The 14,674-nt window shown below is 42.1% G+C and overlaps 1 protein-coding gene across 1 annotated transcript in view; it reads left to right on the forward strand.

The window, feature by feature from the left end:
- The window catches only part of LOC115461465 (phosphoglucomutase-2-like), a 124,590-nt gene that overhangs the window by 28,691 nt on the left and 81,225 nt on the right, over nucleotides 1-14,674 (forward strand). The window contains 1 exon segment of the mRNA XM_030191285.1: nucleotides 12,903-12,987. Coding sequence (XP_030047145.1) covers nucleotides 12,903-12,987 — 85 coding nt within the window.

Raw genomic sequence — 14,674 nt, forward strand, 5'->3', positions numbered from 1 at the left:
CTGGGACCGTGATGGGAGAGAGGATGAGGGCAAGGGCTGCACTGGGAGAGAGGGAGAGGGAGGAAAATTTAAATATTCAAGTTACAGTACCATAAAGTATTGATTGTCATTTTCAGTATTACATTTTGTTTGAATTACACATTACATTTTGTTTGAATTACACTTTATGGCCCAAAATACATGCCGTGGCTAAGTGCAATTACACTCGCACAATCAAAAATTTAATAGTACGTTTAATCACAATTAAAATTTTTTAGTCGTTGCCCACCTCTAATACATATAGCTATATATAATGTTACATATGGCTTAATATAGGTATAATGCTATACAAAGAGCAGGGGGTCACCAGCATTTGGCCCTTTTACTGTACATTATACAGTGGTGGAAATAAGTATTTGATCCCTTGCTGATTTTGTAAGTTTGCCCACTGACAAAGACATGAGCAGCCCATAATTGAAGGGTAGGTTATTGGTAACAGTGAGAGATAGCACATCACAAATTAAATCCGGAAAATCACATTGTGGAAAGTATATGAATTTATTTGCATTCTGCAGAGGGAAATAAGTATTTGATCCCCCACCAACCAGTAAGAGATCTGGCCCCTACAGACCAGGTAGATGCTCCAAATCAACTCGTTACCTGCATGACAGACAGCTGTCGGCAATGGTCACCTGTATGAAAGACACCTGTCCACAGACTCAGTGAATCAGTCAGACTCTAACCTCTACAAAATGGCCAAGAGCAAGGAGCTGTCTAAGGATGTCAGGGACAGATCATACACCTGCACAAGGCTGGAATGGGCTACAAAACCATCAGTAAGACGCTGGGCGAGAAGGAGACAACTGTTGGTGCCATAGTAAGAAAATGGAAGAAGTACAAAATGACTGTCAATCGACAAAGATCTGGGGCTCCACGCAAAATCTCACCTCGTGGGGTATCCTTGATCATGAGGAAGGTTAGAAATCAGCCTACAACTACAAGGGGGGAACTTGTCAATGATCTCAAGGCAGCTGGGACCACTGTCACCACGAAAACCATTGGTAACACATTACGACATAACGGATTGCAATCCTGCAGTGCCCGCAAGGTCCCCCTGCTCCGGAAGGCACATGTGACGGCCCCGTCTGAAGTTTGCCAGTGAACACCTGGATGATGCCGAGAGTGATTGGGAGAAGGTGCTGTGGTCAGATGAGACAAAAATTGAGCTCTTTGGCATGAACTCAACTCGCCGTGTTTGGAGGAAGAGAAATGCTGCCTATGACCCAAAGAACACCGTCCCCACTGTCAAGCATGGAGGTGGAAATGTTATGTTTTGGGGGTGTTTCTCTGCTAAGGGCACAGGACTACTTCACCGCATCAATGGGAGAATGGATGGGGCCATGTACCGTACAATTCTGAGTGACAACCTCCTTCCCTCCGCCAGGGCCTTAAAAATGGGTCGTGGCTGGGTCTTCCAGCACGACAATGACCCAAAACATACAGCCAAGGCAAGAAAGGAGTGGCTCAGGAAGAAGCACATTAGGGTCATGGAGTGGCCTAGCCAGTCACCAGACCTTAATCCCATTGAAACTTATGGAGGGAGCTGAAGCTGCGAGTTGCCAAGCGACAGCCCAGAACTCTTAATGATTTAGAGATGATCTGCAAAGAGGAGTGGACCAAAATTCCTCCTGACATGTGTGCAAACCTCATCATCAACTACAGAAGACGTCTGACCGCTGTGCTTGCCAACAAGGGTTTTGCCACCAAGTATTAGGTCTTGTTTGCCAGAGGGATTAAATACTTATTTCCCTCTGCAGAATGCAAATAAATTCATATACTTTCCACAATGTGATTTTCCGGATTTAATTTGTGATGTGCTATCTCTCACTGTTACCAATAACCTACCCTTCAATTATGGGCTGCTCATGTCTTTGTCAGTGGGCAAACTTACAAAATCAGCAAGGGATCAAATACTTATTTCCACCACTGTATATTTGACTCGAGTGTGGAAAAACCAGGTATATCTGAGTCAAACGTATAACTTAAATCTAAAGGACCAATCTTTGGAGTCTTCTACCTCTAGCTTATCCCCTAATTCTATAAACACGTGTGCACAATTTGACACTTAGTGCTCAAAGTTGCATTCGCAAGTTATAGAATAGTGCCAGTTACATGCATAACATAATTGCTAATTTAGCTGCTAATTGGTATTAACCACCAGTAATTAGTTTTAAATGGTACTGTTTGGCCCTCATTTGTAGTTAGATGTGCAATTGCTCATAGTCACTATTCTACAAGCGTGCAGAGTTCATAGCGTGCATCTGCTAGGGGCACGGACCTAGGAGGGATATGGGCAGGTCAGAGGTGTGCCTATAAGCCAATATGGAAAAACAGCAAACATTTGAAATACTCACCCCTTTTTCAATTACCCTTCCGTTCATCCCACTAATAGCCAAGTCCCAAGCCTAGAGGCTAATGGCCAAATGAACAACAAGGATAACAAATCATCACACCGATACCATGCACATAGAAAACCAAGCGTACCAAAATAGGTTTACGGCTGAGTGGATTGAAACCAAGTAAAAGTGTCCATTTGTCCTCATTTTTGGGCAGTTAATTTACTCAAAAAGACATCTCAAAAAGCTGTTCTGAGCTGTAGGAAGCTCCTTGGTCCTCTCAGTGGATCACTGAGTACCCTTAAAACATCCAGCGGTACCCCCCCACCGTTGGCAAGTGTAGAAGAAAGAGCAGAGTCCATTGGTATGTTCATGTGCCTGCTCCCTCCGCACGTCAGCTTACCTTTTTGCTGATTGGAGGCGCCAGGGTCAGCCTCCGCGAGTCTCTTCAGGATCCCTGGCCAGCTCCCCAAGATGGTTGGCTGCCCATGTTGCAGCTCCCAACATTCCAGGGCGCTCTCTCCGGTTCTGTAGGTCACTCCCTCCTGATCCCTGCTCTTGGTACACATAGGCTAGTGCGCGTGTATCAGGTCCTATTTTAAAGGGCCAGCTGCAGAGTGACCCACACACCTGCTGAAAGCATCACTTTCTCCCTGGAGGGAATATAAGGAACTTTTGCTTCCAGTCCTCTTCCTGCTTCATGTTCCAACTTTGACTCCTGCCTTGCCTCCACCCTGTTTCCAACTGTGTCTTCCGCTCCAGCCAAGTCTTCAGTTCTAGCTTGTCCTGACGCAGGTCTGCCCAATAGTGCCTATTTCAGTCTGTTCTGTGCCTAACCCAGGTGATTCACATGCTGCCAGTAGGGGCCTATCTAATCCTTGGGTTGGCCGGGTATCGTCAATTCGGCTACAGCCGAAGGGCTCACCCTCCGGAGCTGTGACAGATTGCAAAGGCCATGAGCTCGGGCGAATCACTTGCCTTGCAGCTTCTTCAGCAACTGGCTTTCCAGCGGCTCTTTGGTTCTATTCAGGACCTGACCAACCACATGGACTACTTCCAGATGTCAGCAGTACTCTAGCCCACAGCTTTTCCAGCCCTAGACCCTGCTATGCAGGCTGCTGGTCCACTCCCAGTGGCCGCTTCCATAACTTTGGGTATCAGACTTATGGCACCACCTAGATACAATGGAAGCCCCAAGTCTAGTAGAGGATTCAGCAACCAATGTCTGATAATTTTTGAACTCCAAGCAAGGGATTTCTCTTCTGATAGGGCCAGGGTGGCCTAATCATTTCCCTTCTGCCAGGTCAAGCTCTTGCCTCTTGCATAGGCATCTCTGTTTTCGGAATGATCCAGTGCTTAACGCTCTCCATAGTTTCCTAGTGCAATTCAGGAGGGTCTTCGAGGAGTGGGGAAGGTTACATCATCAGCTTCTTAGGCTGAAGCAGGTTCAGAACTAAGCTAGAACAATGAATCCTGTTGCGGCCTTCTGGCAGGGATTGGCACACCAGATGTTGGATGAGCTGTCAGGTTGGGATCTCCCTACTGCACTAGATGACTTCGTTGGCCTCTGTAACCTGGTGGATATCCAGTTCCAAGGACGAGCCTAGCAAGACAGCTCTTCAGATGCCTAGCTACCAGCAAGCTACATGCCCTCCTAGCCAGGAGGGTTTACCCCTAGGCTCTGAGGAATCCATGTAGGTGAACCGTTCCCCTATCTGTGAACAGCAAAAACACTTGTTTACTATAGTAACCATAGATGTACTATGAACAAACCATCAAAATCCTTTATTAATCAAACATATATCTAATACAATTTTTCTCCTACAATAAAATTCCTCACTCTCCACACATTCTCTTTCTTAGTAAAACCTCAATCATATACATTCATTGTACTTCTATTTCTTATAACCCTCAATAAACCATTGCTGTTAACATTATACAAATAATACAAATGGGCTGAAGTACTTTTTCTATCAACACACTATCAATGTAGTTAGAAATGGCAAAAAACAGAATATCTTCAGAACTGATTCTTCTCCCACCTTAAATGTACAAGTGCTTTATAAGCACTCAACCTAATTTTTGAACTTCTGTCCATACATCTAAATTAACATATTATACTTTGATTGCAACAGAACAATAATAGGAATGATGGACAATGTATACTGTTAATTTTGTGTCACAGTCCCATGCTTTAAACAACCAGTCACAAACTCTGGAACAACGTGAGCCCTTGGCCTACTGTCGTCGAGCGGCAGCAGGGGGTTCGGCAGCAGGAGGCAAACCCCCCCCCCAAGCAGGACTGGACTAACAAGCTTGGCTTGGCTGAAACCGGATGCTGGGACAGACTTGGCTTGACTGGAACAGGATTCAGGATACTGGAACGAGCTTGGCAAGAACAGGATTCAGGATACTCAAGCAGGATTCAGGATTTTCAAATAAGCTTGGCAGGAACCGGATTCAGGATATTCAAGCAGGATTCAGGATTTTCAAACAAGCTTGGCAAGAACAGGATTCAAGATACTGGAACCGTATTCAGGATACTCAAACAAGCTTGGCAGGAACAGAAGCTGAAAGCAAACAGGGCAGAGACAAGCAGGAAGGGGACTGGAGCTGAAGACAAGCAGGGCAGACACATGCAGGATACAAAGCTGACCCACACAGACAAACAGCAGAACTAAGGCTGAAGCTAAGGTAGAGGAGACTAGAACAAGCAAGGCAGACTAGGCAGGACACAATGCTGACCCACACAGACATACAACAGAACTATGGCTGAAGGCTGAACCTAGCACACAAACAGACCGAAAAGAACAGAAGCAGAAGTGCACAGAGGCACCCTAAACAAGGAATCAAAACAGAAGTGCCCACAGGCACACTGACTAAGAACAAAGCAACAAGAAATCAAGGCAGAAGTGCCCACAGGCACACAGACGATAAACAAGGCAGAAGTGCTTCACTGCACACGGACTAACCTGGAGACCTTTGTAATTGCAAAGGCACTGAATGAAAGTGCACCACTTCCTTATAAACAGGACAGAAGCAGGAAATACACTGAACCCAAAGTGAGGCTTGAAACACACAGGAAAGAAATAATGTAGACAGTAGCCAGCTCAGCAGCTGACCATTGGGACAAAAGGTGAGTCAGAGGGGGATCACTATCACAGTCGTGACATTTTGATGTATGGACACAAGTTCTAACATTAGGTTGAGTACTTATAAAGCTGATCCTGCCATGCCTCTGGTTCTGACTCCAGCATTGCCTCCAGCCATGTCTCCTACTTGCCTGTGCCCCGTTTCCTGCTGTGTCTTCTGCTCCAGCCTTGTCTTCCGCTGCAGCTTGTCCTGACTCAGGCCTGCCCAATAGTGCTTAGCCTGGGTGATTCACCTGCTGCCAGTTGGGGCCTAGCTAACCCTTGGGTTGGCCAAGTAGCGTCGACTCAACTGTGGCCCAATGGCTCACCCTCCCGCGCTGGGCCAGTATAGTAAGATTAATGTTCAGTCAAAAAAAGAGGACGAAAGAGTCAAATTAACACTGTCCCATATGTTTAGCTAAAGTACTTTCCCAAGCTTCAGAACAAACTAGTGGAGTACAAAAAATCTTGAAAGGAGAAAAAGCCTCAGTGCCCTCGCCTCCATATATAAGCAGAGTTTTAAATGATCCTTTTGAAAGGGTTTTTTATGCCTATGATGAGTGTTTACCCTTGTTAAAATCCTTTCAACCTGTAAGATTTTAGCAACGGATGGAGGTGAGGGCACTGAGACTTTTTTTTCCTCCTTCAAGATTTTTTTGTCCTCAAGTTTGTTCTGTAGCTTGGGAAAGTACTTTATCTAACCATATGGGAGAGTATGGTAAGATTAAACATATTCACAAAGGTCTCAGCACATGCATTTTAAAAGGTTCGTACAGAAGGAGTCTTCCACCAGATATGCAAACAAGTACCCACCCACCCACAGTCCCTCCAGCACAGAAGTCCACCCATTGAGGAAATGTGAGCCAAACAAGATATCAAATACCACCTCTATAGAGATTTAAGTCCATTCCCCCCAAATTTTGCAGATAGAGAGGTGAAAGGTAATCTTGATCTGTAAGCAAGACCGCCAAGTGACGTTTCTGTTAGACAATATATTTAGGTTTACAAGTTTTCTAATACATCGTATATATAGGAGATCATTTTAGGCTGATATACTTCCTCAAAAAAAGTCAAAGGTCCTGTCAACCAGCTTTTGAGGGGGGCACTGTGAAGTAGATGTATTAGCTGTAAGTAAAAATAAAAATCTTTGAAATATGTAGTAAGTGTTTTGCAGATCCTGAAAAGATCTAAGTAACCCCTCTCTGTATAACTGCCTTAGTTGCTTGATCCCTTTCAGTTCTCACTTATTTATCACTCTTGGATCACGTTTAGGAGCAAAAAGCAAGAGCGTTAATGGTGGAGCCAAGCGTGAGATGTCTTGCTAATGTAATAGAATAACTTTCAAGCTGGACAACAACGTTATGTGTTGTAAGATAGGATTATCATGTTTGCTTCTCACCGACACTTTTCCATATTCCCATAGCAAATACTACCTTGGGGTCTCACCCAGGAAACATTGTTCCAAACATACCCAAGCTTTTGGCATATCCCCCCCCCCCCTACTTCAATAATGATCTGAACTGTGCTTCCCAGTAGCATCTCCTCATGTCTGGAATTCCTATGCCTTCCCATCTCTTCTTTTTATCAACACCCTTTTAGAATCTCAAGGGGGACATTTCTCTCAAATGCACAAGAATAGTTTATGCTGTAAATATAGTAGGGCACTTTTAGGTACACCAGTGGGGAGGGTCTAGCATAGGTAAAGAAACAGAGGCAGGACTATCATTCAACTGATAGCAATATGCCTCAGCCATGTATGTGACGGCCCATGCCAAGGATGTAGATCATGAGAGAGCTCCTGAGGTAATGTGCCATAGTTCAATTTATATAGGTCACCAAAATCTGGATTGATTTTAACCCCCAAATTCTTAAGAAATGTCTGCCCAACAGAAGGAAAAAGTTGCCTTTAAGCTGAGTATAGCAGCTGAATCTAAACTGACATTTAGGATTTCAGGTTTGGTAGTATTCAGTTTAAAGCCCAAAAGACTCCCATACTCGGGGCTCAATTTGAAGACAAAAAGGAAGTGTAAGTGGGTGCAGGGCCAGGACTAGAAGTGAACTTACTTGTACACACACAATACTTCATTTGTGGACAGAAAGGAAGCTGGTAAGTACATATACTTGGAAAATTCATGTTCTTTAAAAAAATAATAATAATTTTATTAAATATATCAACAGTAGTACAATTTTGCAACATTATGAACAAAATCTTGGACTAATCAGTGTTGGACTAATCAGTGATTTTCTCATCGTTTTCACATTTCATACCACAGTGTTCTCCCCAGAAATTTTGGTAGCCTAGTGGCATGAAGGAGTAGCTGGGTGCTCTATCTGCAAAAACAGAGACATTTAAAATAAATGCATAATCTAGGACAAAATTAATTGTGTAATTTAGCATTAACTAGTTTAATGATATCTACATACATGAAAAATTAAAACAAAAAGAAATAATGCTGTAACCATAATGAGGTTAATTTTATATATGGTACAAAAAAAAGCGCTATTCTATAAACCTCTGCTTAAAGTTAGGCATGGTTTATAGATTAATGCTTACGCCTGGGAACCAAGGCTAACTTTATGCGCGACTGTTTGCACCAACTGAAACATGGTGCAAATGTACCTGCCTAAATTAGGCGCATATTCCCCTCGTTCTGTAACAATGCGTGTAAATATGAGAACACCCTTGTTCAGCCCATGACCCTTCCATTTCCGTTCCCCCTTTTTGAACTCGCATGTAAAATTTAGGTGCATATATTTCAATTAAATCTAATTAGTGCCAATTATCAGCACTAATTAGCTTACTCAAATTGCACATGCAAATTGGGCATGTGTCTAAATTTGCATGCATAATTTTTAATGACTTTTATAGAATTCGGGGAAATATGAGTTAAATGTAAACATGCTCTGCATCCACAAAAATCCAGCCTCCAATCAGCAACAGGCAGAACATTTCTCTTTAGAAGTCACCATACAAAAAATATTGTAATGCTATTGCTCAGTTGACATGCGAAACACAAATCTGTCCACTACTAGAAACACTGTGAAATATAAAACCTGAAGAAATCCCAACTCAATGTACATGTAGCAGACCTGTCATACAACAGTAACATTAATTCCCGTCATTGAAATAGCAAGAACCTTACCTATGACTAGACAGCATTACAAATATTACACTGGACTTTAGAACATCAATACACCTACTAGTGGTAAAATAGAACAAGTAGGATTGCTATAGATATTTATACAAACCACATGAAAACAGAGTACTGCACCTTGGTTACAGGCAAAAAGCCAGCTCTGGATCCAGTGGGTGCTGAGTACCCCCAATATTGAGCAGGCTTCTTCACTGTGTCCAGAGAGGGGATATTTATTTTATTTGTTACATTTGTACCCCGCGCTTTCCCACTCATGGCAGGCTCAATGCGGCTTACATGGGGCAATGGAGGGTTAAATGACTTGCCCAGAGTCACAAGGAGCTGCCTGTGCCTGAAGTGGGAATTGAACTCAGTTCCTCAGTTCCCCAGGACCAAAGTCCACCACCCTAACCACTGCTCTACATGAGGACCCTGGGTCCTGTGTGACAACACTGATCTGGCCAGAGATGATGCTGCAAAATGCAGAGAGGCAAAGGGAATAGGTTATGGCAAGACATTTATGACCCCTCTCTTGCATGAACTAACATAACTAGCAGGCCCAATGGGAGAAAACTAAGGATAGTGATTTTTTATTGCCTGGCACACCCAATCATTTTCAAATGATGCCTATGCCTCACCAAATGCAGATCACAAATTAGAAATAGAAATATGAAAACAAAAATTGAACTAGTAACCCCCAGTAAGTCAAAACTGGCATTTACCACAACATTGGTGAGAGAAAAATTCATTTCCTTTTATACTGAACATAATACAAGGATATCCACAATGCACATTTCGCAAAAGTAACATATTGCACTTTATAAATTCAGAATAATATAAGTTTTGTATACCTTTGCTGTCTGGGCATTTTATTTTTCCAGTGATGTTGGTGCCAGTGAATTTCTCTCTTCTGTTTTCCTGTCTGTCTTCTGCTAACTCTTTCAAGTGGCTGCTGTCCATTTGTCCTTTCTCACTCCTATCTTCTTCTATTTCCTAAGTACAACGAGCGGGACAAAAAAATTGAAGAGTACGAAGAGGGTGGAAGGAAAATGTTCCAAGATCAATCAAGCTTCAAAAAAAAATTCTTTATTCTTCAACAGTACTTCAACAATATCTCAATGTTCCAACAGTCACTGATAATATAAAATCTGGGTCTGCCAGAAGTGTCAACACACTAAACCCCACACGGGCCGTGTTTTGGCACAAAGCCTTCTTCAGGGCTGTATGAATAAGGACAAAATATATAAGACCAAAATAAAATAAAAACTATGGGTAGGAACAAAAAAACACAAGGCAAAGCAGACAGGATAAGCAAAAGATAAGATACCATGTATAGTGGGGACACCAAAATTTGACTAATAAAAACTGGAATGATAATACCAGAGTGAATTGTGATATAATAAACTATAAAGAGGTAAAATGACAAAATGTGTGTTCAGGCATAATATAATCAAAGGCTCAAACCTCTGCCGGCAACAATGTGAGGCAGTTACATTCATATTTCAGAACTGTAACAAAATGCAAACCCTCTGAAGAGATTAATTTTGGTTATTTTAGCTTCTTTTCTTTTTTTTAAAGAAATCAGTTCAGGTAACAATTGAGATTGCGTTATTAAGTGTTGCCATATTGGGACAGACTGAAGGTTCATCAAGCCCTGTATCCTGTTTCCAACAGTGGCCAATCCGGACCACAAGTACCTAGCAAGATCCCAGAACAGTAAAACAGATTTTATGCTGCTTATCCTAGGAATAAGCAGTGGATTTTCCCAAGTCCATGCTAATAATGGCTTATGGATTTTTCTTTTAGGAAATTAGCCAACGCTGCTGAGCTAACTGCTTTTACCACATTCTCTGGCAATGAATTCCAGAGTGTAATTATTTGAGTGAAGAAATACATTTTTTCTGATTTGTTTAAATTTACTACTTAGTAGCTTCATTGCGTGCCCCTAGTCCTGGTATTATTGGAAAAAGTAAACAAGCAATTTACATCTACCTGTTCCACTCCACTTATTATTTTATAGATTTCTATCATATCTCCCCTCAGCCGACTCTTCTCCAAGCTGGAGATCTCTAGCCACTTTAGCCTTTCCTCATAGGGAAATCGTCCCATCCCTTTATCATTTTTGTTGCCCTTTTCTGTTTCTTTTCTAATTCCACTATATCTTTTTTGAGATGCGGTGACCAGAATTGCCCACAGTATTCGAGGCATGGTCGTGATACAGAGACATTATAACATTCTCATTTTTGTTTTACATTCCTTTCCTAATAATTCCTAACATTCTATTTCCTTTCTTAGCCACTGCTGCACACTGAGCAGAGGGTTTGTATTATCAACGATGACACCAAGATCCTATTACTGAGTGGTGACTCCTAATGTGGAACCTTGCATCATGTAGCTATGGTTTGGGTTCCTCTTTCCAACATGTAGCACTTTGCACTTGCTGTCATTAAACGTCATCTGCCATTTGGATGCCCAATCTCCCAGTCTCATAAGGTCCTCTTGCAATTTTTCACAATCCTCTTGCAATTTAACAACTTTGAATAACTTTGTGTCATCAGCAAATTTAATTACCTCACTATATCATGTATAAATATGTTTAAAAGCAGCGGTCCCAGCACAGACGCCTGGGGAACCCCACTATCTACCTTCTCCATTGAGAATACTGACCATTTAACACTACTCTCCATTTTAACCAGTTTTTAATCCACAGTAAGACTTTAACCTCCTATCCCATGTCTTTCTAATTTATTCAGGAGTCTTTCTTGAGGTACTTTGTCAAATGCCTTTTGAAAATCCAGATACACAATATTGATCAGCTCACCTTTATCCACGTCTATTCACCCCTTCAAAGAAATTTAGTAGATTTGGTGAGGCAAGATTTTTTTTGACTAAATCCATGTTGCCTTTGTCTCATTAATCCATGCTTGTGTATATGCTCTGTAATTTTGTTCTTTTAATAGTCCCTACCATTTTGCCCGACACTGACATTAAGCTCACCGGTCTATAATCTCCCAGATCACCTCTGGAACCCTTTTTAAAAATCTTCAGGTACCATGCTTGATTTAAAAGATAAATTACATATTATTGACAATAGCTCTGCAAGTTCATTTTTCAATTTTATCAGTACTCTGGGATGTATACCATCTGGTCCAGGTGATTTGATTTGCTGCTCTTCAGTTTGTTAATTTGCCTCATTGCATCTTCCAGATTTGCAGAGATTTGTTTCAGTTTCTTTGACTCATCGGCATTGAATACCATTTCTGGCATTGGTATCTTTCCCACATCTTCCTTGGTGAAGATCGAAGCAAAGAATTAATTTAATCTCTCCGCTATGGCCTTGTGTTCCCTGAGTGCCACTTTTATCCCTCAGTCATCTAGCAGTCAACTGGTTCTTTTAATATACCTTAAAAAAATAAATTAAACTATGTGTTTTTGCCTCCAATGCAATCTTCTTTTCAAAGTCTCTGTTTGCATTTGACGTGCCATTCCTTATGCTGTTTCCTATTATTTTCAGGCAGATCCTTCTTCCATTTTCTGAAGGGCTTTCCTTTAGCTCAAATAGCTTTCTTCACCTCACTTTTTAACCATGCTGGCTGCCGTTTAGCCTTCTTCTTCTAACTTGACCCTTACAACTTGACTGTGGCGGAATCTCGTGTAATAAAACTAGGAATAGTTAATGAATGTGTGATAGTAGCCAAATCTGGAAATCAGTAGAGCCATCCACACTGGACAAGGTATAGCAAAAATTCAGGACTGTGTCTTTTATGTCCTGATCAACCACTCCAAGACATGATAAAGTGGAATCTCGCGCTCAGTGGATGGAGTTAAACAAGACACAAAATTAATTTGTTTTTCATATCCCAACTGCCTAATAAGATGGGTCATAAATTTATATACATAGGTTTGATACAATTGGACAGTAGAGTCTAAGAAGGACAATTGGATATATACCCTGTTATCATTGTAGGGGAGGAATAAGAAGGGGAGATAGTGTTGAGAAAGTTCTATATTTCACAGATAAAACATAAACAGCATAGATCATATTGAATGTGGTGATTTTTGGATGCAATAAATGCATGTGTAAGAGTTGTAAATTGTGACAATGATTCAAATGGTGGAATTATGTGCCATGGTAATAAGAATTGTAACCTGTTGAATTCTGTTAATTAAAAAAAAAAAACCTGAACCATATCAATGTGCAGGGAAGGAATTGTAACTGGAAAGAAGTTTGCAGATAACTTTTTTTAAATTTTTTTATTTAGGTTTGCAAGGCTGGCTGCCACCACATTCATTAGCCAGGGAATTCCTGTATACCTCTTCTCCAGTATAACACCAACACCCTTTGTGGTAAGTGATTTAATCTAATCTTCTACTCTGCCGTTTTATTTTGGTAGAACCTCCCACTTAACCTTGGCTACAGCAAATAATAATGCAATTCCATAAATACAAATTACAAATTGTGATGACTCCATTAAATTCCCTCTGGCAAGCAGTAAACATGAATATTGTCAGTCATTGAAATCCTTTTACAATATTGCGGGTAGTCTGCTGTTCAGTATACTAATAGGGTAATATTCATTGCCATCAGTAAAGTAATCTAAAGTGAGATAGTGTGTCTCATTCAGGGGTGGGCAATCATGATCCTCGAGGGCCACAACCCAGTCAGATTTTCAAGATTTCTTCAATGAATATGCATGAGATCTGTTTGTATACAATGGAAGCAGCACATACATATCGTTCTCTTAGGGTCAGTGGTTGCCTCTCTCAATGAGCACATCCAGGTCATGCTTCATGAGCACTTGGTGAGGCTTTTACTACTATTACAAATCATTTCTATAGCACTACCAGTCGTACGCAGTGCTTCACAATTGAACATGAAGAAAAAAGACAGTCCCTGCTCAAAAGAGATTACAGTCTAAATCAGGACAGACAGACAGGACAAATAAGGGATAAGGGTAGGATAGACAGATAGGACACATAGGGAAAAGGGACTATTGAAGAGAGGAAGACAAGATAAGGTTACGAGCAGGTGACAAGTTAGGAATTAAAAGCAGCATCAAACAGGTAGGCCTTTAGCCCGGTTTTGAAGGCGGCTAGGGATGGAGCTTGGCGTAATGGCTCAGGAAGTCTATTCCAGGCATAAGGTGCGGCGAGATAAAAGGAACGGAGTCTGGAATTAGCGATGGAGGAGAAGGGTGCAACAGAGTGCCTTGGTTTCTGGGGTGCTTGCGCCTGCCATGCTTCTTGCTGCTGCCCTACCAGGCCCTTAGCCCGCAGTGAGGTCTCTGATGACTGTGTCGCGTACAGCTCTGGTCGACACCCACCTGTGTTGGCACTCTCACGACGGCAGTGGAGTCAAGGGTGGAGTCAACACCTCGATACCCATCTCATCCCATGAGAAGTTCTTTGCCAACACCGATGAGGAGTACACATGGGAGTCTGATGAGGATCCATGGTACTTCTTGGAGAAGGAGTCCCTATGGTATTCCATCTGACCTCTCCCCTCCTGAGAAAAGAAGAAAATCTCCACCTAAGAGCCTTTCCTTTCCATTTTTTTGTCAAGGAAATGGCAGCTGCCATTCCAGTTCGTTTAGAGACTGAGGACGAGCTCAGGGCTGAGATGTTCAAGATCTTGGACTATAATTCCCCTCCTCAAGGGGCTGTGACAGTCCCGCTTCACAAGATCCTGCGAGACATTCAGGTGAAGAACTGGGAGTCCACTCTGTCAGTCCCTGACCTCCCTAAGAAGATAGATACAATGTACCAGATCCAGAGCTCCCTTGGGTTTGATAGGCCCCAGTTGCCTCATCACTCCTTGGTGGTAGAATCTGCACTCAAGAGCCAGGAGTTCTAGGGATTATGCTTTGGCGCCCCTAGCAAAGAAGCTGTAACCCTGGATTCTTTCAGGCGGAAGATGTATCAGGCCTTTATGCTCATCTCCCGTATTAAATCTTATTAGCTCTACATGAGCCTTTACTTGCGGAACTTGGTGCGCAGTATGTCTGATTTGGCGGATTCTCTCCCACAGAAGCAG

This window comes from Microcaecilia unicolor, chromosome 2 (genome assembly GCF_901765095.1).
Source record: "Microcaecilia unicolor chromosome 2, aMicUni1.1, whole genome shotgun sequence".
In the NCBI taxonomy this organism is placed as follows: domain Eukaryota; kingdom Metazoa; phylum Chordata; class Amphibia; order Gymnophiona; family Siphonopidae; genus Microcaecilia; species Microcaecilia unicolor.